The sequence below is a fragment of the Pristis pectinata genome, chromosome 22, assembly GCF_009764475.1.
Source record: "Pristis pectinata isolate sPriPec2 chromosome 22, sPriPec2.1.pri, whole genome shotgun sequence".
NCBI lineage: Eukaryota > Metazoa > Chordata > Chondrichthyes > Rhinopristiformes > Pristidae > Pristis > Pristis pectinata.
Window position 1 is genome coordinate 31,669,707 of NC_067426.1, and position 27,840 is coordinate 31,697,546.

The 27,840-nt window shown below is 39.9% G+C and overlaps 1 protein-coding gene across 2 annotated transcripts in view; it reads left to right on the forward strand.

The window, feature by feature from the left end:
* Window positions 1-27,840, forward strand: part of stk40 (serine/threonine kinase 40) — a 71,418-nt gene that overhangs the window by 34,697 nt on the left and 8,881 nt on the right. For both annotated transcript variants that reach the window (XM_052036499.1, XM_052036498.1), the window contains exons 7-9: window positions 9,172-9,287; window positions 17,721-17,865; window positions 25,132-25,251. In XM_052036499.1, coding sequence (XP_051892459.1) covers window positions 9,172-9,287; window positions 17,721-17,865; window positions 25,132-25,251 — 381 coding nt within the window. The remainder of the gene's footprint in view (window positions 1-9,171; window positions 9,288-17,720; window positions 17,866-25,131; window positions 25,252-27,840) is intronic.

Genomic DNA, 27,840 nt, shown 5'->3' on the forward strand with positions numbered 1-27,840 from the left:
GAAAAAACAGCCCAGGTTCCTGCCTTTGGTCTCTGGCCACCAAATTTTTATACATTTTAAAAATTTTATTTACGGTGTGGTAACAGGCCCCTCTGGCCCAACGAGTCTGTGCCGCCCATTTTAAACCCAATTAACCTGCCCGTACGTCTTTGGAATGTGGGAGGAAACCGGAGCACCTGGAGGAAACCCATGCAGACATGGGGAGAATGTACAAACTCCTTACAGACAGCGACGGGAATCGAACCTCGATCGCCGACGCTATAATAGCGTCGCGCTAACCGCTACGCTACTGTGCTGCCTCTGGTCTCTTATAATATTTGCCCTTTTGGGGGCCAAGTATTTCCCAACGTGAATTAGTCAAGGGCAGGGCTCCCCCTCACCAAAGTGCCTGAGATACAGATTGGGAATCCTGGACCTTATTAACATAACTTTCTTTTTAGTACCATGAATTCCAAATACAAGCTTCCCATTTATCCCACAGACCAGGTGCTCTAACTCAGACTGGTGCTGCCTGGATCACTGGTAGTGGGAACCATCCGAGGCTAGGACTTGGAGATTTCAGTGGGGCATTTAATATTATGGAGAGTTCTGCATTGCAGCAGAGGCTCCTATTGGATTGGTAGGAAGCTGATCAGATGATGAGTAAACAGGTGCCCTTGTTTGCCAGTGATCCAATAAGGAAAGCCTGTAAGTGTTGGCAGACATTGTTGTATTTGCCAACAGGACTTCTGGCTCATAATATTGCTCAGTTCATGAGGAATCCCAGCAACTATTTCTCACTTTGCACTGAAAAATATGTGAGGGAATAGCTAGTTCCTGTCACAATTAGCTGGCTTCAAACTGGGTCACTGGCTAGCAAGCTGTATAGGAGCCCTTTTGTTTTAAACAGCACCACAGTCTGGAGCCAATAATTGAAAATGCCTCAATTTATTTCCACTAAAACTTTGAAAGAAACTTTGGCATGGATTCAAGTGCAAGTTCCAAAAGTAGAAAGGGTCCTGTTTCCAATAATGATTCACCTAGTTACCCCAGTAACGTGCTCTTTTTTTCTTGACACAGCAATTTTTGTCAGAAACTCACTTCTGCTGTGGTTTCTTTCGGGTGGGCCCATGAACTTGAAGCTTCCTGTCAGAGCCTTGTTGTTGAAATGTCTCAAAGTATTTCATACACTGAATTTGACTCAGTGACTGATGTAGACAAATAATGTTTCAGGCTGAGTTCTTTCGCTGGAAAATGTTTATTGCTGTTTTACTTTCTTTGCTCACTCTCTATCCCTGGCTTCTTAGCATATCTTGGATTTTCCCCAAGTTCCACTTTTACTTATGGAAATTTTGAAGTGGTGAGAATATATCTGAAAGAACAATCTGTCCGATATATTTCGCAATAAAAAGAAACATTGGATCTCTACTTCTCTGAAGTCCATTTTTAAACTGGAAAATGTGAAATATCCTTGAATATGCTTACACTTCAAAGAAAGTGGGCCCAGCCCAGTTTGTGATTAGGTTGGCTATTCATAGTTGAACATTTTTAATACCACACTGCTCAGTTAATGCTATAAAAGATATAAAGTACTTAACTGGCTAAGTTTTCAGTATTAATGAATAATATGTGATCTTTAAGCATTCTTTTTTCCCATTTTTGTTTCTTCCTGAGCTGCCTCCTATGGGATAGGGTGTGGGGATGAGATGAGGAGCAGAAGATAGGCATAATTCTCTGTGGGTCAACTTACATGTCCATTCTTTGAGCTAGATGGTGTTCTGCTCCACTTTTTGTAACCAGTCTGTCACTTGTAACGAACGTGGACTTTCAAGCAGAAGTTATGTTACTCAGTTACTAAACCAGAGGTATGGAGTAAAAATCCAATGAATAGGTTAGATCCCGTAGTTGCTTTGATGAAGGGTGAGTGAGCATGGAACTAATCCTGTATTGTGTGGCATTGCCATTTTATAATCTGGGAAGATGGACCAATTCTGACAGCTCCACTACCTGACTGATGGATGCTTCATCTGTGCTAGCCATTGATCAAACCTAGAATCTATGGCTCAGTATAATGCTGCATTTTTTTTAAACCTAAAACTAGTGGTGACTGTAAAATGTGTCTGGTTATCTGGAGTGATGCCATTGGATCTACAGTTCCTTTCCTTCCTGTGTAAACTGATCTCGTTCCCCACCTCTCACCCCAAGAATTCACTGACCTATTTATGTAAAGTGAGAATTATGTGTGTGTTCTCCCTATTTTACATACATACCATCTATATATTAATATTTTATGTAACTGAGATTGTGGATCTGGAGGCAATGAACCTTAAATGAATTATATTGAGTAAATATTGCAAGTTGTATGCTGTGCTCTTGTAACTTTGGCTTTACACACATCCCATTGTTTGAGTTGGATTTGATGTAGAGTTCGTCTGCCTGCCTCAAACATGTTGCTGTTTATTATGTGTTATTGCATCTCTGAAATTTGACTTAACTTTTTCAAGTACATTCACACTTGTGGCTCCTTGCTTCTTCCCTCCCCTACCCACACCATGCTTCAATAAAACAAAGTTTTTGGAAAGTCCATGCATGCAGATATTTTAAACAAATAGTGGTTTAGGATTTATGCTTTTTCTGTTCGTCTCTTTCATCTTTCTTTATTTCTGGTTTTGTGTGCTAATTAAACTTTGAAGATCTTTTACCTGCTGTCTGAGGAGGCAAATTTCAGTCAGTTACAAAAGTAAATGACTTTGTCCTGGTACTTGCATTGGGTCTCTTACCTCTAGATTTATCACCTAACTGACCCACATAGATCAGCAGTACATTTTTTTAACTGCAAGGAGCATGGAAATGGTTGGAGGGAGTTCTAGCTTCCTTTGATTATGCACCAATGTGCTGTGCATTATTTCCGGTGTAATCTAATGCAGGTTCTCTTAAATCTCTTGTAAATTATTCATCAATTTCCCCTCAGTACCAGAGTCACATGTGGGAATATGAATTTAGCTTTAGGCCATTGCTCCACATTTGGTGCATGTTACTATTGTGGTGGAGCATTGGTAAAAGGTGACTCATTTAATTACAGGCATCTGTGGGTTCAGTTCCTTAGTGATGTGTACCTGTTCCAGCTTTCGGGTGGGGTTGTGGGTATTTTGAAAAATGAGTGTAGTTTCTTGTCTCAGAGAATGTTATAATATGGTCTTCTGGGCTTGGTGTAAAGTAATACACGTGACCCCTGTGTTACAGCTGTTCAGGATACAGAAGTTTGCCCTTATGGAATTCGCAAATCACGACCCAAAAATCCAAGTTACAGAATTAAATTCACTCTTACAGAATTTATGTGATGAAAAAATTAAATGTACACAAAATGCATTTTTAAACTTGCATTTCTTGATGCATGTGCAGATAATGTGGCTTTTTTTTAGAGCGGTAGATTCATTTTGCTATTTAGCAGGGTTTTCTTTTTCAGGAGTTTTCAATATTATTTACCCTCAAGATGTCAAGAGGAGCATCAAGTTTAAGTGCAATTTGCAAACCTAAACGACTACTATTATTTGTTGAGTTGTACCATAAAACTGTCTTACCTATATTTGATTTGTGCTTGTCTCCATTCAGCCTGAAGGATGAAAGGTGAAAAGCATTTGTGTCTCCAAGACCAGCAGCTGGCCACTTGGATTTGCTTTGGAAACTGACAAGGCAATCTCTTAAGTAGCCCCTGTTGTGTACCAGCAGTTGCAATACTTATTACTATTGAGAGAAAAGCATCCTGTAGAAACGTATCTGTACTTATAACATGGGATTTGATGGGAAATAAGATTTTTGTTATGGAAAATCAAGGTATGGATGGCTTTCTAGGAATGCAACCCCTCCAAAATGTGGGGGTTGCCCGGTACTTGTTTCCATTGTACTATTGCTAAGATTTATTTGGTACGTGCTGGCCTCCTGCTTTAACCTGTTGGTGTACATGTTGGGTTAAGCGTATCCTTTAACCACAAACATCCAGCAGCATATTTTGTGTGTAGTATACAACTGGTGTCAGTAGGGTCATTTAGAATATGGTAAATGATGTAGTAGAAGAAGAATAAAAATGGGCTAGTCTATTTTACTTGATTCTTCACTTTGAAGCTCTATAGCTATAATCATCAATCCTGCAGTGGTGGACAACTTGGAACACCCCCTGTCGGCACAACCAAGTTTGAATGAACTGAGTTTTTGTAATAGTTTGAGATACGGCCATCATTGGCAATGTTTGTATTTGTTGCCATCCCTAATTGTCCTCAAATTGGATGGTTTCCAAGGTCATTTCAGAGGCATTTTGAGTCGACTGCATTGCTGTGGGCTTGGCGTTGCTTAAGAGGCCAGACCAGGTTTTATAATAACAAATTTTCTTCCCTAAAGGAAGTTTCTGTGCTGTCATTACTGCCAACAGGTTTTTACTCCATATTTAACTAATTTAAATTCCTTAGCTGCCTTGGTGGGATTTGAAGTCTTGAATCTGGATCTAGCCCAATAACATATCCACCATGCAAGCATTTCCAAAGAGGTCATTATGTCTGCATTTTTTGAAGATGTTTTTGACATTTTCTAATGGAAGCATCTATAAAATTTCAGGCTTGAATAGTAATTTTCTCTTTCAATTTTTAATGCATTGTTTTTGAATCTGTATTTCATCAGGCCTGGTAATTGACATTTCCCCAAAGGACTTCTTTTGTGAATAGGGAACTTGGAAGGATTTTAATAGTGTGTTGGAAATGGCCAACCTCTGAAGAGGGAAACTGGCTTAATGCAGGATCTTTGTGGAATTTGTGCAAATGCTGCTTCTTTATGATGTGTTATAGTAAAAACTGTGTTATCTAGCAAGTACCAAATGTGACAGGCACTATTAAATCAAATACGCCAGTTAACCTGATGTTGATCTTGCCCCTCAAATACCAGTTAGTGAGGTGTCAGAAAACCAGACGTCCAGTATAATAGTGTTATTTTCCATCATTTGCAGTTTTCACTTTACGAATGCTTTTATCAATATATTGACTTAAATAGGTCGTGCAAGAGTAGTCAGATTTAAGACTGCCTTTGTGGTATTTCTTCAGCAGAGAAGTCAAGTAAGAAAGATTAAAAAGACCTAAAGAGATTGGTTTAAGTTTGCATTCTTGTTCTCGGAGTAAGGGAAATCTGCAAGCATACAAATATTTAACCTATTTCTTGTGGATTTGTGACAACTGAAAACCTGTTTTGTTGCCAGGAATCATACTTGTACAAGTTGACAACTGGAGATCTTTTCTAGTTCTTGGGCATTTTCTTTGATCAACTATCTCAAACAAAGAGCTAAAGTGTTTAATATTTGAATTAATGTGTTTGGAAACGGGTTGGATTTCAGTAATCAAGCGATGGAAAAGAATGTTCTATTCAAAAAAAAGTTCTCATTTCCGCAAGCTACTCATTCCAACTTGGGTACTTCTCCCTGAGTGTTGACCAGACTATTCTGGGTGAATGCCAAACATGTCAATGGCTTCTCCTTGCCAAAATTTGTGGTATTTCTCAATGACTGCCCCATTGCTATGGTCTTAAAATGTGTTTTTTGTCACTAAACTCTGTGATAATCTCGAGTTCTTTATAATCTGGTTTTTATTCCATGCACAGCAATGGGGCCATGTTTACCACTTAGCAGCAGTGTTTTCAACCTTAAACTAGTATTATTACTTTGTCTGCTTCCTTTTTGTTGTTTCCCTCTGTGGTGTGGTCCATGCTTGGCTTTGATCTTTTCCCTATTTGTCTCGTGCATCAGCCATAGCAGCTCCAGTTCCTGTCTCAAAACTTCTTAATTCCTGCTTGTATTCAGCTTCCAACATTCCTGTTTCTTAGTTAAAGTTACTTAGTTCCTGCTTATTCAACAACTACAAAGGGGTGCCAAAAAATCTGCATGATTAAAGGTCATAGAAAATAACCTGTGACATTGACTCGATTTTCCTCTCTCCACAGATACTAACACTAACACTTTCTGGCATTCTTTTACTTTAGATTTTGAGCAGATGCTTCATTCTGTACCCAAAATGCTCCAGCAATATTTCCCCTCCCTTCTCTATTCTCATCATCTATTTAATTCCTTCAGACAGTCATTAATGAGCTTGCATCACTACCATTTAGTCACCCTGGCCCTTCTCCTTATTGCAGACATTTCCTTTGTTCTTCCCACCCCACACCCTTTACTGAAACTTGAAACATGTTTGATTACTACCTTTACTAAACTTTGTTCCCTTTCCTGTTTCCCTGCTGCCATCTGCTCCATTTGTGGTTCCTACAGTGGTCTTATTAAACATGTCGGAAAACCATGGGAGTGGAAGTAAATCCTCAATCCTGAGGGAAATGCCTAAGAAGGAAAAGAAGACTCTGTCCTCAACATGAGGATTTCAGGATAATCCTCCTCCTGGTTTAGAAGCCCTCTCCCAAAGAGAAAACGCACTTACTATCAAGTATTCAATTTTGAGTACTTTTGCCGTCTTATGGTCAGCTTCCCCGAGTCCACAATGAGTGGCAGAAACTTCAGCTATCCCTTGCGCTGTGAAATATTCGATGTAAATTTTCCACTTTGCTGATCTATTCATCTTCAGAGGCCACCTCAAAACAATGCATATTTACTAAAACACTTCAGGATCCTTCACTGGAGCATTATTGGACAAAATTTGAATCAAGCTGATGTGAGGTTAGCACAAGTGACCCAAATCCTGATGAGTAATGAAGTAGGAGATGCTTAATGAACTCTGGAGTGTATGGCTTAGGCAACTAATGCCAGGACTTCCGTTGTGGTGATGGAAATTACAAATGTGTGAGGGGCTAGAATTAGGAGTGTCAGAAGGAGAGGAGAGCAGAGATATAAGGATTGCAATACTGGAGTAGGTTACAGAAGTTAGATGGAGAGAATAAGACCGTAGAGGAATTTGAAAAAGGAGCATGAAAATTCAAAATTGAAGAGTTGCTCATGAACCATCTTAGACACTCTGTCTAAATATTAATAAGTTGGGGAAGGATCCTTATCAATGAATCAGTGATTGCCATGCTCTACCTGTTATTGTGATGTAACTCTATTTTGTGCAAAATGGCTTAAGTTGTCTAGCAGTACTGAAATTACAAGTCCACCAAGCTATGTCTATTTATGCAAAGGTGAATATAATTAATGGAAGTTATAAAGGTGAATATTTGATGGACATTAGCCATTTATTAAATCTTGCCGTGTTGATGGTGTGAACGATCATTAATGCAGACAAACTAAAACTTACTACCCAAAGTGTTATCACTGGAGGTGGATTATGTGTTAGGGCAGAGATGTTATAATGGAAAGAATGGAAAAAATGGTAGAAGGGTGTAATGCAAAGATCATATGCTGTTGAATCTGAGTTTGAAGATCTAGGAAAATGAGTGTTCGTTTTGGCAAGACTTGTAAGAATGTGAGGAAGGTGATGGGTCTTCTGAAAATGCTGGAATGTTGAAGGCCAGCCATGGCTCGTTTGAATATTTCAAGAAATGCAAACCTGAAAAATATTTGTCTTGCAGGAAAATGGCAAATACAGGTACTGTAGTGGCAGAAAATATCCTCTGAAACATGTAATGTAGATGAGATGGGGCTCTTTTTAGAGAAGGATGACCTCACTAATGTTCATCTCAAGGAGTGAGAAAGTTGCTCCTGGTTTCAAGGCAGTTAAAGATCACCTTGTTCTTATCCATGGAAGTAATGACTGAAGTTTAACCTCTCTTAGTCTAACATTTGGAGAATCGGAGGACTCTATGGTGATACTCAATGGCATTCTGCAAGTGATGTGGCGATCTAACAAAAAAGCCTGGGTGGCATGGCAGCATCTCCAGGATCACATTGTTGTTTCTCTCCATTGCACAACATTGTGTGAAGAATAACCAGCACAAATAGATCTCTGCTCATCATTGACAGTGTTCCGGACATCAAGTTAACAGGAAGGACGTTTCAGCAGACATCCATGCAACATTTTTACTTATTACAATACTTCATTGTTACAACTCACGGACCAGGATGCTATTGCTATATTTAGGGCTCGCAACCTAGTGTTTAACGTGTAGTGTCATTTCAGAGTCTAACAGCATTGATGAGCACAGCGTTCCAGAAATTTGGAAGAAGTATAATATCATGATAGCCATGAATAATGTCAGTGCCTCTTAAAGAAACACAATCCATGCAACATTGAATGGTATGTGAAGGAAGTTTTGAGCAGAGTGTATGCATGACTTCCTGGGTTTATGAATTGGAAAAATTTTAGAAAATGTGTTGTCAGGTTGGCAAATGATGCTGGGTATGATTAAGTAGACCAGGATGAAGTATTATTGGAATCTCATGCCAAAGCATTCACAAAGGAAGATCTGTTAGAACTTGAGCTCTAGAATGCAACCAGAATTTTACATTTAAACTAATGGTTAAAAACCTTTTTGATTGAGAAATGTTCATATTAACAAAACAATTTCTAGGATTGAACTTTTCATAAATTGAGGAATCCTGTAAATAGATATTCATGAATGCTTCAATTTTTGATGTTACCTGCTGTCACTTACTCAGTGTAAGGATAATTGGTCTCCCATTGTCTTATTGATCTGGTGATGACTTCCAAAATCCCTTGAGGTGCTGATTGCAAACACAGTCCTTTTGTCATGATGGACTCCAATGCTTTTTAGATCAACTGTAAATTTTATGGGGTGGGTGTGGAGTGTGTGCATTTAAAATCAGGTGATTGACAAGCTATGCTAGTATTTTAGAATATTTATAAGAAAAATTCTCTTCAGAGGATAGTTGTGCTTTTGGGCACTTATACATCCTGGGAGGGTGGTGGCTTTAACAGATTGAAGTATTATAATTTAGGAGCTCAGGAATTGAGCACCTTCCCAGCTTCTTTTCAATTCTTTACGTATGTGGTCCAGCATAGAGGTAATTATGGTGGTGCATAGTATAAGCTGAAAAATGCACTCTACTTTCATTTGTTTTGTTTAACAACTCAGGTTTCTGAAATAAGAATCTAGTTAGCCGTACAGACTGTTCAAAGCTAGTAACTATTAATGCGAGTTCTTTCAGTGGATGAATGCATTTTTTTTAGTTTACTGCTCCATTTTGTACTCTTCATTCCAATTACCTAATAAATATTGTGGTGTGTGCTCATCTGTTTCTTTTTTTCTTGCTTGCAGGACCCATAGAATCACCATCACTAACTTCTGCCTAGGAAAGCATCTAGTTAGCGAGGATGATTTACTCAAAGATCAGCGAGGAAGCCCTGCCTACATCAGCCCTGATGTACTGAGTGGTGAGTTCCCATTTCTTATTATTTAAGACTGTTGGCAAGGGCGTGGGTAAAATCACTATTTAAGTCTGTGTTGTTGCTGAATAGGTTGATATGAGACGGAAAAGCTTTTCCTAGTTCCTCCACTGTTCTTGTATTGTCCATTTTGCTCAGCTCCTGTCAGTATCTTTACTATATTTAGTAATAAAGTTGTTGTAACAAATTATTCAGCAGCCTTGGTGAAAATGATGAGGCAAATGCTCTTTTTAGCTGTAGATTAGAAATTTGGAGTACAGTTTTCGACTTTAATATATGCTTACAAAATAATTTTATTGATAAGTTTTATGACACTCATCCAGGCAACTGGAGAATATTCCATCACATTCCTGTCATGTGCTTTGTAAATGGTGGAAACATCTTTCAGGATTCACTGCAGAAAAAACAACTTCTGACCTGTTCTCGTAGCCATTGTGTTTGTGTTGTATATATTTAGGTTTCCGGAAAACATTGTCTTCCAGGATGATGACAAAATAGTCATGTTGGGCTATGTAAAGAGACAAAATACGCACTTAGTGGTTATGTAAACTAAGTACAGAGGGATCATTATCTAATTTTTGTTTAAAACTTACTGAAGATTCTAGAAGTCTGTTATGCACTTAATTGATATTGGCAATCATTAAGTATGGAGTCATGGGCTTATGTTGTTCATGTTGAAGATGGTGTGTGGGTGTTGAAAATAGATAAAAGAAAATGTCTTGGCCTTGCAATCAATCTTGGAGAACTCGTGGAATCTATGGTACAGCAAATTAAACAGAGGAAGGGAGTTGAGAGTAGCTAGCCTTAACATCCAACCATGTTGGGCTCAAAGTAGTCCTGATAATTTCTCAGGTGGCTGAGATGAAAGAGAACACCTTCAATGCTGGAGATGCAACTTCAGCAGAAGAAGAAAGTGGTGATTTTCGAGTTTGCTTACTGCAGCTTGAGGGAATAATGGAAGAGATTATATGAAGGATGTAAAGGCATTAGAGTGAGTCCTGAGGAGATTTACGAAAATGGTTCCTGTGGTGATGGACTATAGTTAAGAGATCAGTGAGACTGGTACTGTTTTCTTTAGAGAAAAGGCTGAAGAGAGATTTGATAGATGTTTACGCAGAGTGTATTGGGAATACGGAATGCAGTGCTTGCATGTCAGGTGGAGGCAGATTCCATTGTGGCCTTTAGGAGGAAATTGGATGAGTATATATGGTGAGGAAAAATATGGAAGGCAACAGAAAGGGGGCCAGTGAATCAACTGGCAAGTTGCTTTGGTAGAGAGCTGCCTCAGACACAATGTGCTGAATAGTTGCCTCCTGTGTTGTAACTGTTCTAGGATAAGAGTGTGATTATTTGTTGATTCTTTTAAGTTCAGATTCTGAAATCTACCATGCCGACTTCTGCAGGAAAAGGAATAGAACTGGCTATAGAATCAGCCAGGAACGATCTCCAACAATAAAGAAACTCCCTCAACTTTAGTGGCACCAGGGTAGAGTTCCCTACTTTCTATGCCTTTTGTTTTGTGCTATTGTTTAGGATGGCTGAGCCAGCTATAGAAACACCAATTTAGAGGTTGAGTATCTGGATTTGTTTTTGAAATTTGAATCTTCAATTAAAATGTCTGACGTGGAGAAGAAGCTTAAAAAAAATCACAACTGCTTCTCTCAACAGAAGTGACATGTGGAAATATGTGTTTATACTCTTTTTGTTTTAGTTCCTGATCTCTGTTCTTGATTGTCAAAGCTGGAACCCGGCCTGTAATGGAAAATTTGCAACATGAGCACCTTGCACATTACTCATTGGTTGTTTTTCCCAACGGTGGTCAGCTTTTGTTCATATACATGTCAGAAACTGGTTGCAAAATAGACCTCGGTTTCTGAACTTGATGGAAAATTTCATTGACTTTCAGCAGGTTCTATCCTTCAGAGAAAAGGTGTTAGTTGATCAGAAGAGTATTCTTAAACTGGAACAAAGTTTAGCTATTTATCCTTGGCAGCTGGAATGTAACAAACTTTGAACAATCAAGGTCACACACTCGGTGGTATGCAAGCCTGTAGAAATAATCATTCACCTCCATTAAACATTCTATGCATCATTGTACTTTACATGAGACGCATGCAGGAAATGTTCGGCAGGTTAGACAGCACCTATGGAGAGAAACTTAACAATTTGAGTTGATGATATTTCATCAGAACCCTTTAAGATCTGCACTGTTTTGCTTTAGGACTTCATATCATAAGACTTACCCAAAACTAATTGATATTTGAACAGGGATTTACTGAGAGGGAAAAAAATAGCTGAGAAAAGCTCTTTTGCAGTTGTGGGAATCTGGCTTGTTTCTGAGCATCCTCCTTTGCCTTCTCCATCCCTCTGTCCCAAACTCCTTGTGCATTTTGACAAAATATTGAATTAGCAGATGCTTATTATATGGTTAGAAAATATTTTTGACTTCATTTGTGGCTTACCCTTGGTGTAGAAATGCTTTTTAATAAAAAAAACCCTGTAAACTCCGGATTCAGTTTTAATCTGTTGTGTGTCTAATAGATATTGGCTAAGGTGCAGGCTAGGATGTTGTACTTGTGGGTTGGAGTGAAGGAAATTTTAGCTACTCCTGATTATTGAATGGTATTTCTAAACAAATGGACATTGGGTGAGCAAGAGATCAACTTTTGCACCTTGGGTTAAAGAGAACAGTATTTTTCTGGCTGCGTTGCAAAAATAATTGCTCAGTTGGGCAAATTACCACAGGGCCACAGCTACTCCAGGGACCATTATAAAGCAAGGAATTCTCTACGTCAGAATAGATGGGGATATAATTAATATGGAGGTTGCTGTGCAGGAATAGGCCTTTTGGCTTAGCTGGTCTCCTTTTGTTATTTATGCTCCACGTGAACTTTGTCCTCCCTGACTTTATCTCCCATTGTGTCATTGGCTAACTTCCCTGGGGAAAAATGTTATTTTCAACATCTATTTACCTCCTTCATGTGGGGAGTGGGTTAAACTTGAGGAAATAAGCATTCTATAGCTTCCACTGGCAGCGTGTGAAAACTTGGGTCCTTTCTCTTTCCTGCTAGTGCAGTATGAGGGCAGCAATGGTAATTGTTATCTTGACTGGCTCCTTTGAACTGAACTAACTTTAATATCAGATGAGGATGGCCTTCACCCTATTGTGGGGTGCTGCCCTTCCATTTGCTGAAATTTAAAATTGTGAAATGCTTATTCAGAGTACAAAAAATGTTTGATGTTCCTGTTTTGTTTCTCATTGTCAGTACAGAATTGAGTTAGTGATTCATGTGCCACTTCATGGTGCTGAATGGGGCCCATACAAACCACAGAAGCCCCCAGAATTTTCTGAATTAATTTGCATCACAAAGTATCATTAGTTGTAAATTGCAGTCGCTCATTCCTACGCAGATTTTTGACTGGAAAGTAATACTCCTGTCTAAGCTTAATAGAACCTTTAGCCTCACTTGAGCTGTTTCTGTTCAATTTTAAGCCACTATTGCTGCCATTCCAGTTTTTATGTGTAGATTGCTCCCAGAAGTTTGTCTAATTTGTCATGTGCTTTATTTTCTCCCTCCTCTTCTCCATCTCCTGTGTTGAAAGCTTGAGCATACATAAGTGTCATAAATATTACAAGAAAATCACTTCTTATTCCCAGGGCTGAATGCTATCTAAGTTTTTCCTCATGTGGGCATGGGCTCCTTCATTTGCTGAGGAGTTGCAAATGGAATTAAAGATTGTGCAGTCTCAGCAAATATTCTGCTTCAGACCTTGTGATGAAAGAAGGTAATTGAAGATGGTTGGTCTTAGGACTGTGCCCTGAGGAACTCTTGCGTTGTCTGGACTAGAATGGTTGATCTTAAGCTACCACTACCATCTTCGCACAAGATTTTTCTGCGACCATTATTCCCCATCGGCTTTGATTTTACCAAGGCTCCTTGATGCTACACTCAGTCAAGTGTTAGCTTGATGCTGAGGGCAGTTACTCTCACCTGACCTCTGGAATTTGGGTCTTTGGTCCATGTTTGGGCATAGTTGAGCATATTATTGGAGATTAAGTGTTGCTTGATAGCATTGTTGATGACAGCTTTCATCATTTTCATTTGAGAATAAACTGGATGGTTATTAGCCCGATTCGAATTTCCCCTACATTTTGTAAACGGGCAATTTTGACATTGTTAGGTAGATGCCTGTGTTGTAATTGTACTAGAAATGTTTGACTATGTGTGTGTCTAGTTGTAGAGTGCAGATTTTCCATATAGCAGTTGAGGTATTGTCTGGTCTCGTCCTTTGTTGTATCCTGGTTACCTATTTCTTTAGAACATGGAGTGAATTGAATTGGTTGAAGACTGGCTTCTTAATGGTGTGGGTCTCAGGAGGGAGCCAAGTTAATATTGCTCATTGAAGATGACAGCAAATGCTTAGGTCCTGTCTCCTTAACATGGGCAGGACATCGCCATCATTGTAAGATGGGATTTTCTTGGTGTTCCCTCCTGCTATTGGCTGTTTAATTGTCCATGACCACTTATGTCCAGTTATAGCAGGACTTAAGAGCTTTGATCTGGTTTATTTGAGGTGGGATCATTTAGCTCCTTGTGTGCTGCTTGGTATACAGTAGTCCAGTGTTGCAGCTTATTTTTGCACTTTTAAGTATGCTTGGTAGTGCTCTGGTATACTGTTCTGCAGTCTTCATTGAATCAAGATCGATCCCTTAGCTTGATTGCAGTTGTAGAATGAAGGACAACCCAGGCCATGAGACTAGACAGGGTAATTGTGAATATTTCTGCTGTTGCTAATGGTCTATGGAACCTTACAAATATCCATCTTAAGCCACCTTTTCTGTTCACAATCTATCCCATTTAACCCATTAGATGTGCTGCAGAACGTGATTGAGGGTGTTCTCAGCATGAAGATGGGACTTTCTCTGTGAGGACTATGCAGTAGTCATTTCTACCATTGTTTGCATGGGTAGATGTGACATAGGTTGATTGGTGATGGTGGAGTCAAAAATGTTTATCCCCCTTGGATCACTCTCTATCTATAGCAGATTCAGACTTTGTCCACCTTGATAAGTGTTGGTGATGCCCACCCAGGGTACACTGTGTGCCTTTGTGCTTTCTGATATGTCATTCAATGTGGAGACACACTGATTCATCAGAGTATTGGTTTATTATTGTCACTTGTACCGAGGTACAGTGAAGAACTTGTCTTGCATGCCGTTCGTACAGATCAATTCATTACACAGTGCAGATACATTGAGTTAGTACGAGTGCACTGAGGTAGTATATGGTAAAAACAATAACAGAATACAGAGTAAATTGTCACAGCTACAGGGAAGTACATTGCAGGTAGGCAATAAGGTGCAAGGTCAAATAAGGTCCATCTCATTGTATAAGGGAACCGTTCAATAGTCTTATCATCATGGGATAGAAGCTGTCCCTGAGCCTGGTGGAATGTGCCCTCAGGCTCCTGTATCTTTTGCCTGATGGGAGAGGAGAGAAGAGAGAATGACCCGGGTGGGTGTGGTCTTTGATTATGCTGGCTGCTTCACCAAGGCAGCGAGAGGTATAGAGAGAGTCCATGGAGGGGAAGCTGGTTTTCATGACGCGCTGGGCTGTGTCCACAACTCTCTGCAGTTTCTTGCGGTCCTGAGGAAGTAGAGGCGCTGTTGAGCTTTTTTGGCCGTGGCGTCTACGTGGTTGGACCAGGACAGACTATTGGTGACGCTGACTCCTAGGAACTTGAAGCTCTTAACCCTCTTGACCTCAGCACCATTGATGTAGACAGGTGCATGTACACCACCCCCCTTTCCTGAAGTCAATAACCAGCTCTTTTGTTTTGCTGACATTGAAGGAAAGGTTGTTGTCATGACACTATTCCACTAAGCTCTCGTACTCCGACTCATATTTACTTGAGATACGGCCTACTACGGTGGTATCATCTGCAAACTTGATGATGGAGTTAGAGCAGAATCTGGCCACGCAGTCACGAGTATACAGGGAGTAGAGGACTGAGGACACAGCCTTGTAGGGCACTGGTGTTGAGAACAATCGTGTTGGAGGTGTTGCTGCCTATCCTTACTGATTGTGGTCTGTTGGTCAGAAAGTCAAGGATCAAGTTACAGAAGGAGGTGTTAAGTCCCAAGTCTCGGAGTTTGGTGATGAGTTTGCTTGGAATTATAGTATTGAAGGTGGAGCTGTAGTCAATAAACAATAGTCTAATGTAGGTGTCTTTACTGTCCAGATGCACTAGAGCTGAGTGTAGGGCCAGGGAGATGGCATCCACTGTAGACCTGTTACGGCAGTAGGTGAATTGCAGTGGGTCAGTGTTGTCTGGGAGGCTGGAGTTAAATGGGAGGAGTATGGGAGGAGAAGGTTTCCTTGCTCATTTTGGCGTGATGCCATTAGACGTTATGGGGTTTAAAGTTAATGTTGAGATCTCCCCAGGCAACTGCTGCCTATAACTCACTGTTCTCTCACCCCTTGTGGGTCTGTCGTGCCAGAGGGATAGGGTGTACCCAGAATTTGTGATAGAGTGGGCACATTATGTGCGTTGTTCTTCAAATATGTTTGGTAGCCTGTGGAAAGTTTCTCCCAATTTAGATATCAATCTTCAAATGTTTGTATGGAGGACTTTGCAAGGTTGACTTGGTTAGGAGGTGTTTTTGCTGTGTCTGAATCCTTGCTTAGCTCACCACCTTCAAGATTTTTTTCCCCTGCTTTAACAAAGTGGTTATGTTGCAACTGAGTAGCTTCCTGAGCTCTTTCAGAAGTAAGTTAACAATCCATTTCATTACTATGGCCTTGGTCAAAAGCTAACTCTTTCTAATTTCTCTTTTGTTTGCTTGATGTGTTTTTTTTTATCATGCCCCTGAAGTACTAGGATACCTAGGTTATAGGAGTTATTTAGTGTTTTAAACTTTTGCAACTTTTATTGACCTTTCTCCCTTCTATCAGCATTGTAATACAACATGCATTAAATGGTAGGAATATACAGTAAATGGTAGGAAGTGTTGAGGATTGGATGAAGCCTGGAGTACGTATCCACTTGGCAGTAAAGGGAACAAGACAGCCAGATAAGGTGGTTAAGAAAACATGGGATGTTTTATTAGTCAAGGCATTGAATTTAAAAGCAGAGGTTATGCTGTAATTTTACAAAACACCTAGGGTGACAGCTAGTGTAGTCTACTCTTCTGGTTACCACAGGAAGGATGTGATTGCATTAGAGAAAGTACAGATTTGCAAGGTATTGGCGGGACTGGAGAACTTCAAGCAGCTGGGTTGTTTTCTTTGGAAACAGGCTTAGTGAGCTTTAAAATTTAGAAACTTGACAGGCCCAAATAGAGTTGCGGGGAGGACCAGTACGTATGGGAGGTCCGTTACAAGGGGCCATGGATTTGAAGTGACATGTAGAAAGTTTGCATGGAAATTTTTCTGTATCCAGAGGATCTTGAGGTTCTGGAACTTGCTGCCTAAAAGTGTGGTGGAGGCAGAAGTCCTCCTTGTATTGGACATGCATTTGAAATGCTTAAAACTACAAGCCTATGCACTAAGTTGGAAATTTAGATTAGCCTGAATAGCATTTTTGGGCTGGCACTAATGTAATGGGTTGAATGATTGCCTTTGGTACCTTGCCTTAAATTTTGCAATTCTTTACTTATCACTCCCAAGCAGAAAATATGCAGTCCTACTTGCTGTATTACTTCTCTGTTTACCCATTCTGTTAGCCAAGATTCATCACGTCGACTATGACTTCTTTCCCAGGTCCGTAAAATTATGGGATTTCTTGCTCCTGTCAATTTGCTCTTCTATAGTTTGGGGCTACCAAACCACAAATTGATTTGTCCTGTCTACTGCTTTACTGGTTTTTTTACATTGTTAGGTTTGGCTATTTCCCTGAACAGAGAAAGTATTCTGACAACATTGCTTATGGGTATGTTTGTCTGAGGTTGGAGAAATTTAGTGTTTCCCTCCATATATTCTTGAATAAAGTGTGAAGTGCTTTGAGATGATTTAATATTGTAAATGTATATATTTCATTCTTGGTGTATGGTATGTAAATTTTCATGCTACACTTTAGAGCTATATAAACAAGGATAGGTAATGCAGTAAATAGACTGGAACTATATACCATGCCTTGCACTGAGAGCTGATGAGATGCTTGTGAATGCACTGATTTTATGGGACTGGCCTAAGTGAAGTGGAATGGAAGGTGATTTTAAGAGAGAAGCCAAATCGTTAGAAAAAGTATTCTCTACCTTTTGTATGTTCAAGTGCTGGGATTGCAATGACAGAAATCTGAGCAGATTGCTTGACCATCTGAGTCCCTAGGTTGATTATTTTGTTAATATTGTATATTTAGTTTTAAACCACTGAAGCAGTGGCTTCACCTAAAATAGATTTTGTGTCTTTTGTTTTCCAGGTCGGCCATATAGGGGCAAGCCCAGTGACATGTGGGCACTAGGTGTGGTGCTCTTCACAATGCTTTATGGGCAGTTCCCATTTTATGACAGCATACCTCAGGAGCTTTTCAGGAAAATCAAAGCAGCAGAATACACCATCCCCGAGTAAGTTTGTGTTTCTTTTGCAGGTTCATCCTTCTCTTCAAACCTGTCTTAAGACACCTAATATTTATTGTGTTCTTATGTGATTGTTCTTAAATTTTAGCCCTTGTGACACCTTGGATATCAATTAATAGAGGAAAGGTTGGAAATTGTGTAAAGATCTTGCACTGGATTTCTGTAAATTTTTCAAGGCATTCAAATGTTGGCTTTGTATAGGAATGACTTATAACCAATTTCTTTTATTGAAACTTAATCAGTAATAGTAAACTCAAAGTGAAGGAGACATAACTATAACTATTGGGTCCTTCTAAATACAGGTAACAAATTTGCTTTCTCATAGAAACTTCACTATGGTACACCAATGTAAAAGCCCTTGAGGTTCATTGTGGCATTCAAGTTGAGTGATTTAAGAACTCTGTCACCTCTGCTTTTGTGTAGGAGTTCCTTCCATTACTTAATCACCTGGTATTCCTAATATCAATTTTCCCTCTTGGTTTAAATTTGCAGTTTGTTGTGCTTTGTTAAAGTACCTTTCCAGATTTGAATTTTCATACTGTTAACTGTCTTGGCTATCCCTATAATACCATATCACTGACATTTCTCCAAAACTGAAGAGAAAATATTTTTCCTCTAAGGCCTTGTGCTGGCTTGTGCTTCTCAGTGCCCCAAGCAATAACCTATATTTATAGTTTTTAATGTAGTAAAATGTTCTTGGGTGCTCACAGGTGTGCTCTCAGAGCTTGATAGAAAGGACAAAAGGAAAATCTTCCAATGCCTGACTTTTGGTTTTTTTTATTGTCATGTGAACTGAGATACGGTGAAAAGCTTTTGTTTGCATACCATCCAGACTGATCATTCCATATGTAAGTACACTGAGGTAGTACAAAAGGAAAATACAATGCAGAATACAGTGGTTATAGTTACAGAAAGTGCAGTGCAGGCAGATGGAAATGCAAGGGGTATGATGAGGTAGATTGAGAGATCAAGAGTTCATCTTTAGTGTATAAGAGGTCCATTCAAGAGTCTTGTAACAAGATATAAGCTGTCCTTAAGCCTGGCCGTACGTGCTTTCAAGCTTTACTATCTCCTGCCTGATGGGAGGGGGGAGAAGAAAGAATGGCCGGGTTGCGAGGTGTCCTTGATTTGGCTGCTTTCCCAAGACAGTGGGAAGTGTAAACAGATTGCTGATTGTCTGCACCCTGAACTATGTTGTTTCTTCCAGTGTTGTCCCATTGCAGCTTTCCATTGGGAGGCCGGCTCTCAGTACATTGAGATGATATGGCTGGTTTCACTGGCAAGAACAGTGCTGCCAGCAGTGATGTACCAGAGCCCCATTTTTCTGACTGTCAAACCTGCTATTTAAATATGTTTGCAAACCTTTTTGACTCGGGACCAATCAAAATTTTTAATATTTTTAAAAGCACATGCACACAACAGACATAAACATTTAAACTAAATTATTGCCTTGCTCATGACAGCTGATTTCTTCCATTGATTTCAATAGAACTGCTGTATTTTTGCCACGTTAACCTGTCAAGGGTTCAGTGTGTAGATTTCCCACTCTATGGGTTGGGAGTTCTGTGGAAGTTTGCACTGTCTAATTATACTCTGTGAGGAGTCTGAACCGCAGGATAGATGTTCCATGGCCAGCACTCTTCTCGGGCTGCAACCTTTGCACTGCTATTGCATACTTCTGGGTACATTTGCCCACAGATCTATCGTGGATCTCAGTGGAAGATCTGACCTATTAGGACAGATGACCAAAACCTTGCTCAAATTGCTGGGGCTTTAGGAGTGTCTTTAAAATGGAAAGAGAACGAGAGAGGTTTGGGGAAAGAATTTCAGAACCTGGAGCCTTGGCAGCCATAAGTTCTGTTCCTGCCAGTTTCTAGGGAGAGGGATAGAGTCAGTGGCTAGGAAAAGTAGTTTGTGGTGAGAACTGAAAACAATGGAGCTTTTTAGTCTTTCCTGTATTTGGTTGTGGGAAATTTTAGTTGAGAGGTCTCTTCCCTGTATTCAGTAGGAGGAAATTTCTGCTCATCCAGTACTTGTAGTCAGACGAGTAATATTACATTTCAGAAATAGTTGGCGGGGGGGGGGGGAGAGCGGGGAGGTATGAATTTTGAAGGAGGTAGTGCTGAGACTTAACTCAGTATCATAGGTTTACATGAGGAATGTGCTGTTGTGCTTTTGGAAGATATTAGGAGGCAGTGTGTGGATGATGCATATAAGGAGCTCAAAGGTAAATTCTCTGAGGTTATGAGTGGTAATTTTGAAGCCATTGCTTACAATTCTCTCTACAAATAGATAGAGGAGAATGTAATAAATAGTTAAGGCTCTCTCCAGCTGAATGGAAAGGGAGAGTAACCACAGATTATCAGTCACAATCATACAGGATGTCATTTGTGACTTTGAATTGTTTCAGTATCAGGTAGGGGTTGAAGCCTGATTAGATTGATCTAAACAGAGTACTAGGAGAGTTGGGCACACTTGGGGGAATGTCAGCATGCTGAAGGATTTTGGAGAGGAGGTGGTTTCTCATATTAAATATTTCCATATGACTGTGAAGGAGGCCATTTGGCCTGTCGAGTCTATCCCAGCTCTCAAAGCAATCCCAACATCATAATTCCCTCACTTATTTCCCTATAACCTACGCTCGCTCTCGCTTTCTCTCTCTCTCTCTCTCTCTCAGTTTCCACTATTCTCCTGCCACCAACCTAGATTAGGGGTAATTTACAGTGGCCAGTTTACCTACCAAGCAGCGCGTGTTTAGAATGTGGGACAAAAACAGAACACCTGAGGGAAACCTGCATGGTCACAGGCAGAATCTGCAAATTCCACACTGACAGTACTGGAGGCCAGAATTGAAATCTGGTCACTGGTGGTTGCTTGAGAGAGTCGAGAGAATTTTTTTCTCTGCTGTGCTGATGTGTATGGGAGGGTGGTGGTACCAGAGGATAGAGAACCATAAATAATATCATCTGACTTGGAAGACGTGAAGAGAAGTTGTGTGTTCACCAATTTGATGGCCATGGTGTGAAGGGAGCAGGCAATTGATCTTATTGCAAGGACATGGAGAGGGGGGTGGAAATGAGGAAAAATTGGAGAAGGTTCAGAGCTCGAGCTAGTGGGTGAACATTAACATTTTACCATTCAATTCAGGAAATGGCTTAGTGAGTGGACTCAATCACAGGAAAGTTGAAGCTTAAGAATGAGTGTGGAGAAGCTCAGAGGATTTTAAGACTTCAAGCCGTAGCATACAATGCTAAGGATATACTTATGGATAATTCCTGGCATAGTTGTTTCAGCAGATGAGAGCAGAACCAATGGTGTTCTAGCCCGATCAGGTGGTGAGTGAATAAAACAGTTGTTTGCCACAACATTCCAAGTCTATGTACCATGGACTTGAAAGCCTAGATCGGCTGTATCAGGGCACAAGAGTGAGTGATTTTTTTTTTCCCATGGGCATCAAACCCAGAGGTGAGGGTTTGGTTGAGCAGATTGTTAACTGGTGAAATGCTGTGACGCGTCCAGGATTATTGACCAGAACTGGGTGTGGTATTTGAGAAACAGTCTGATCATACTGCGTGATTTGAGTATGAGATTTGCATTTTTTCATTTGACTATTACTCAGTATCACGTTAACAGAGGTTCCTTGATCTCATGTGATTCAGTCTATTGTCACTTCACTCATTGTGGTGTGTCCAGCATGTATTGTTTGTTCAGTTATGAACTATTTTGCAATGATCAACCATTGACTCAGCATCATTTGCAAGAACAGAGTCTTTGGACTGTTCTCTTCCCTTTTGATGGTTTGCTTTTATCAAATGTACTCATGGTCCTTTAAATATTCTAATTAAGTGAAGTGCTGATTTGTAGTGCGGAGATTCTTGCTGAACTTGACATTTTGAGGGAGTAGAAATGAGCAAAGTTGCTGAATTATCTGAAAGTTGGGTTGCTGAGTGTAGCTGTCCTGGTGAATTGGTGGCTCACATGGGCTGAGCTCTCCAGCAGCCTTTGTCAGCTTTCTGTTCATGATTCAGTATTTAAACCAGCAGAAGTGATGACAAATACAAAGCTGTTCAGATTTAAAATCTGCTTCCATTATTAAAGGTAAAAATGCCGATCTTTCTCTATTGGAAATGTCATTTGGGAGTGATTGGCTACCGTACTTTGTTTTGCCTATTTAGCAGGATAATAAGTGATTTACTCAGGAGACACTGGATAATAGCCTTGTATTAAAACTTATCTGGCTATCCCCATGGAATTCCCAGCTTCCGATTCCGATGATGACCTAAGCCAGCAGTGGCATTCTTTTGCCCTTGCATCGCCAGCTGCAGCTTCCCTAAGCTGCTCCTGTGGACGATCTTTTGCAGGCTTGCAAGCTCCCATGCTGAGAAACCTGCCATCTGAGTATATGCAAGTGCAGTAGTCTCCATTAATTGAATGGGAGGAATTGGCTGCTATGAGGAAGGCAAATAGTTTTTATTATTTAATTTGTAGTTCCAGTGTTTTAAATTGTACAGTGGTATGTTTTTACTGTTTGGAAACGTTTTTTAATGTTTTTAAAATTTTTCCCAGTGTTACTTAATGTTTGAATTTCAAAGATATTCACACATACTCAATGGCCCTTGTCACACTGAAAGCCTTGATAGTTGGTAAGTCTGAACTATGAAGACTTGTCGGCTGTCAGTAGTTTTGTCAGTCCACTGGGCCGCCTGTGCTGAGACATCCACCCTACTGCAGTCAGCTTTGCTGAACTGCTGGTAACTGGCTCCGAGCAGAAGACTTCATTGTGGCTATGCTGCAGAAATGTGGTACAGGGTAGGCAATCAGCGTAAAGGAGGACCTGCCCCATCACCTTGGATCCCAGCAGCATGAGAACAAATGAACGCAGAGTTGACATGATACAATTAGTCTTGAAAGAGGATCAAAGTTAAAGCACGTGAAATTGTGACTTAACCGAGCATTGGTCAACAGATTAAAAAGAAACTGGGAATAAATGGGTCCTCCTTGGACTGTCACCCTGTGACTGGTGCGGTACTGTCAGGTTCGGTAGTATGGCCTCGGGCTATTCATAATTTGGCTAATGGGACCATATATAATAATGCTTTCAAATTTGCTGCTGATACAAAACTGAGTGGGAATGAGAGTAGCGTCGAGGATGTGAAGGAGAAAAAGATAAACTGAGTGGACAAGGACATGGCAAATGGAGTACAGTCTGGAAAAATGTGATGTTATCCTTCAGCACAAAGGGAAACGTTGAGTAATTTTTAAATGGTAAGAAATTGGGAAAAGCTGATGTTCCAAGGGACCTAGATGTTCCAGTATATAGTCACTGAAAGCATACAGGCTGGTGCCACAAGCAATGAAGGCAGGCAAGTGACGTGTTGGACTTTATTGCAAGAGCATTTGAGTAAAGCTGTAAAGATACCTTCCTGTAATTATATGGGGTGTTACGAGTATTTTGTGCAGTTTACCATAGAGGGAGTTCAACAAAGAGTGACCAGACTGGTTTCTGGGATGGGGAGGTCTGTCATATGAGGAGAGATTGAGTAGGCTAAGTCTCCATTTTCTAGAGTTTAGAAGAATGAGAGGTGACCTCCTTGAAACATACAAAATCCTTGCACAGCTTTAGGATAAATGGGTGGATAATGTTTTCATAGCTATGGAGTTTACAGTCTCAAGAGATTGCCTATTTAGAACTGAGGGGGTGAGGAGAAAAGTCTTCCTGAGAAGGTGGTGAATCTTTGTGTTTCTCTACTCAGAGCTCCAGTGGCTCAATCATTGATTATATTCATAATAGTGATAGTAGAATTTTGGATGTTGGAGAAATTGAGGAATTTGGGGATGGGGCAGGAAATTGGTGATGGAGGCATCAGGTCAGCTATGAATGTGTTGAATGGCCTTGTAGACCCAAGAATTGTATATGCTGCATTGTGTCATAGTTTGCATGTAAGGAGTTACCACCTGGGCTGTTTCACTTATTGAACTATATTCCAGCATACAGTGGCACAAGGAAAGGCAAATTTGAATTTGCACAGTAGGTAATATACCTGGGCCATTCTATTTGTTACTTGCAGTTCATGACTTTTGAAATGTACTCATTTATTTTATAGACAACATGAGAACCATTTTGTGTGCAACAAGTTCCTTAAAATTCAGAGACTATTTGGTTCATTGAGGCTTTCTTATGTGTTTACTAGGATCTCATCTGTGTTCCCTTCTTTTGCCCTCCCATTACTAGAACCATGCAGTCTCTGGGGGTGGAGAAAATAAAGGCATATTTGAGAATGAGAAGTTCTAGTATCGTCCATGGATTTCAGCTAACTTTCAGAGTAGGGCTCATAATTTTTAATCTGAGAGCAATAAGACTTGGTTGAGAAGAATGCAAAGCTTATAAGATGGAGAATACTTACGTTAAATTGTTGTTAAGCGGTTCTGTCCTGTCCTTTTTAGTGAGAATGAGCGATAAACGTTAATATGAAGCATGCCTATGAGGAGGATAACTGAGTATGACCCTTGCAGGGTGATTCAATCTTGTCACAGACATGATCATTCTCTTGGGTAGCAGGACTTGTTAGGAAAAATCAATGCATGGAGAAAGGACAGATGAGCATGTTAGTTGCACTCTGATGTTTTACAGGAGAATTTAATGCTGTGATACTTTTAAGAGAATTTTCGAGTTGACCAAGTTCTGAGTGGAATTCAAAGCCCAATGATTTTCCTTTGCATTAACTTTTCCTTTCAAGAAATAACTGTGTTTGCACGATATTCACCATTTGTTTTGCAGCCCAAATTTTGGGAGTGTGGGTCACTCCTCGTCCATTATTTGATCAAAAGAGCTGATTTCTTGGTGGAAAACATACAGTCTATTGTTGATCATCGATTTGTTTCCTCTTTTTGAGTCCTGTTCATTTTGCAAATATTGCTTAGCAAAGAAACATCTTTCAGTGTTGGAGAATTAGTTTCCATTAACAATGTAACATTGAGCTTTCCAGTGTTTGTTTTTGAGTCTTATTCCTGCTCAAATCTGTAGGATTAGTTTTGTTTGGGGAGGTGGATTTTGTGTGAGCATTACTCACTGGTTTCTAGTTGCTTGTCTTATGCCTAAGGTATTGGGTGTGCTGCTTTATGACTCATGGGTTTGCTTTGTATCAAATAGATTCAAGATTTTTATTGTGCAGCTGGTATAACGTTGTGGGTTCAGTGCATTTTTGTTTTGTAAAGGTGCCATATTAATTATTTTATTTCACGTCTCTCTGGCAGAGACTGCCGTGTTTCGGAAAACACGGTTTGTTTGATTCAGAAATTGCTGCTTCTGGACCCACAGCAAAGGCTGACAGCAACTGAAGTGCTGGATTCATTGAGCTCCATCATAGCTACGTGGTAAGTTTGCTGTGCAGTCAAGTTTAGGTTCATGTTGCCTACCACCCTAAAGTCCTATCGATAGAGCTTCAGATTTCTTGTTTACTTTTTATGCTGCTACCACAGATTTTAATCTTTTAGATGGGAGTCCATTTGAGAACATCTCTTGCTATAAAAGTGACTGACACTTGCTTGCATACAATCAGCAAGGGGTGTATCATGTCTATAAAGGAACATTTGGCTCCACTATTTTCCTCTATTGTTATAAAAATCTACATAGTTCATTTACCTTCTAGAACTATGAATTCTGTAAATTTTATACAAGCCTTTACACTTAGAACCCCATACAAATTTTAGTGCTAGGAAATGAGTGAGTATAAGAGTTTAACAATACTTTCATAAAAACTTATGGTACCAGAGGCCAAATATTGCTTTGCAAACCAATATGGCCAAAAATTGAACAATTCCAGTTACTCCTATTTACCAGCTCTCTGGCCGTAGACTAATAGGTTAAGGTTCTGCAGGTGTTGATCCAGGCATCCTCCCAAATGTGTTGCTCCACCACCAGCCTCTGTCATTTTTTTTGCAGACTTTGAGTTCCAGACCCCAGGTACTTTGTGTGATTTTGTTTTTTTTTAAAATTAACCTGTCAAATTCCTCTATCAGTTCACTTCAGTATAAACCCCTGGTTATCGACCTGCCAGAGAAAATGGATTGTCACTATTCACCCAATCTATTCCTCTTGTAATTTAAAGGAAATGGAAGATATTTGTTTTTAGGAGAGAACAACGCAGGTCATCTCAGTCTCCCTCATACATAGGGGTAATGTGATAATAGATTGAGAATTGGTTACTAGACAGAAAGCAAATAGTGGGAATAAACTGATCCTTCTCAGGTTGGCAGGCTGTGAGTAGTGGGGCACCACAGATACCTGTGCTTGGGACCCAGCTAGTCATAATCTTTTTCAATGACACAAAATAGGCTGTGGCCTAACTGGTGTTTCACAGAGTTCTAGCAGGGCCTCCCTTCCATTAATTCTAATAAAGACAAGTATGCTGCCTTAACCACCTTTCTGCCTACGCCACTACCATCGAGCATTCTAAGATCGATTGTTCTTTGTGCGTCTTAGTACCTGTGTTATCATGTACACTCTGGTCTTGTTTTCCCTCCTTAGAGTAATTACCTCATCATTTTAGTGCCCATCTAATTATTTATTGGTATCTTTCAGCAGCCTAGAACTCTCTTCCTCAATAACAGCTACACTGATTGCGGTATTATTGGCAAACTGTGCATTTAAGACCCAAGTCCTTAGTCCATAACCTGAAAAGTAAGGGACCTCATATTGAACTTCATAGAAATCCACAGCACAGGGGTCCCCAGTCTTAAAACCCAGAGACTGATACCTTCCTGCTTTCTTCCACTGAACCATTTTTTAATCCAACTTGGCTCCCATTGGTTTTAAACTTCCATGATCAAGTTGGACTTTGTCAAATAGCTTGTTGAAATCCAATTAAATCACATCAAATATGCAATCCTGAGTACCTTCCTCGTTAAACTCTGGGGAAATAGCAGTCAGTCAAACTTGATCTCACCTTAGCAAATGCATGCTGACTAGCCTTAATGTGCTTGCTGCATTATCACTTATGTGCTTCTCAGAATTTATTTCCAATAACTTGTTCACCATTAATTCTGGGCTGACTGCCGTGCAGTTACTTGGTCTATCCCCTTCTCTTTTATAAACAACAGTACACATTTGTTGTCTTCCCCCAGCATTGTGCCTAGAGTTGAAGAAGTTTGGAAAAATTATTTATCAGGTTGAGCTGTTTCCTCCATTTATAAGAGTCTGTCTGTATCCACTTTTAAAAGTGCTTGATATTTTTGTTTATCACTTCCATTAGATCACGTTCTTCCTCAGTGTCAATCCTGGTATCATCTGCTATCTCTAATAAGTTGGAACCAGATTTGTCCACTCTGCTGTTAGCTACGCTACAAACTTATCTAAAACAAAGTGCTTATGCATTTTCAAAAATTCTGTTCCTTCTGTCCCCTATTACTACTAAAATATTTTGATGGATATTTTTCAAGAATCTTGCGACCGTAGCAAGTTTGGCTATGTTTAGTAACAAGCTGGAATGATGAATGCAGTTTCAGCTTCAGGATGCCATCGTCTAAGCTGAACAGCACTTTGACATTTCAATTCCAGTTATTCCCTTTTGCAAATATTGATTGCTTAGTTGCTTTTCTCTCTTCAAAGAGATCTCGTTGCCTTGGCAATCTATTTATTGTACATGATTCAGTCTTCCATGGTGACTCAATGGAAGGAAAATATTCTGCCCTACTGTTTGCCCCTGGCCATATCATTTTAAATCCTGGAAATCAACTAACTGCAGATGCTGGAAATCAAAAATAACAACAGACAATTCTGGAAACAATCAACAGGTCAGGCAGTATCTTTGGAATAAGAAATAAAATTCATGTTTTAGGTCAAAGACCTTTCATTGGAATTTGGAAAAAGAGAAAACAAGTTGGTTCTAAGTTTCAGGAGGAAGAATCTTTGGGACAAAAGGACCATCTCTCGTAGGTTGGAGCAGGGATTGCCATTGTCATAAA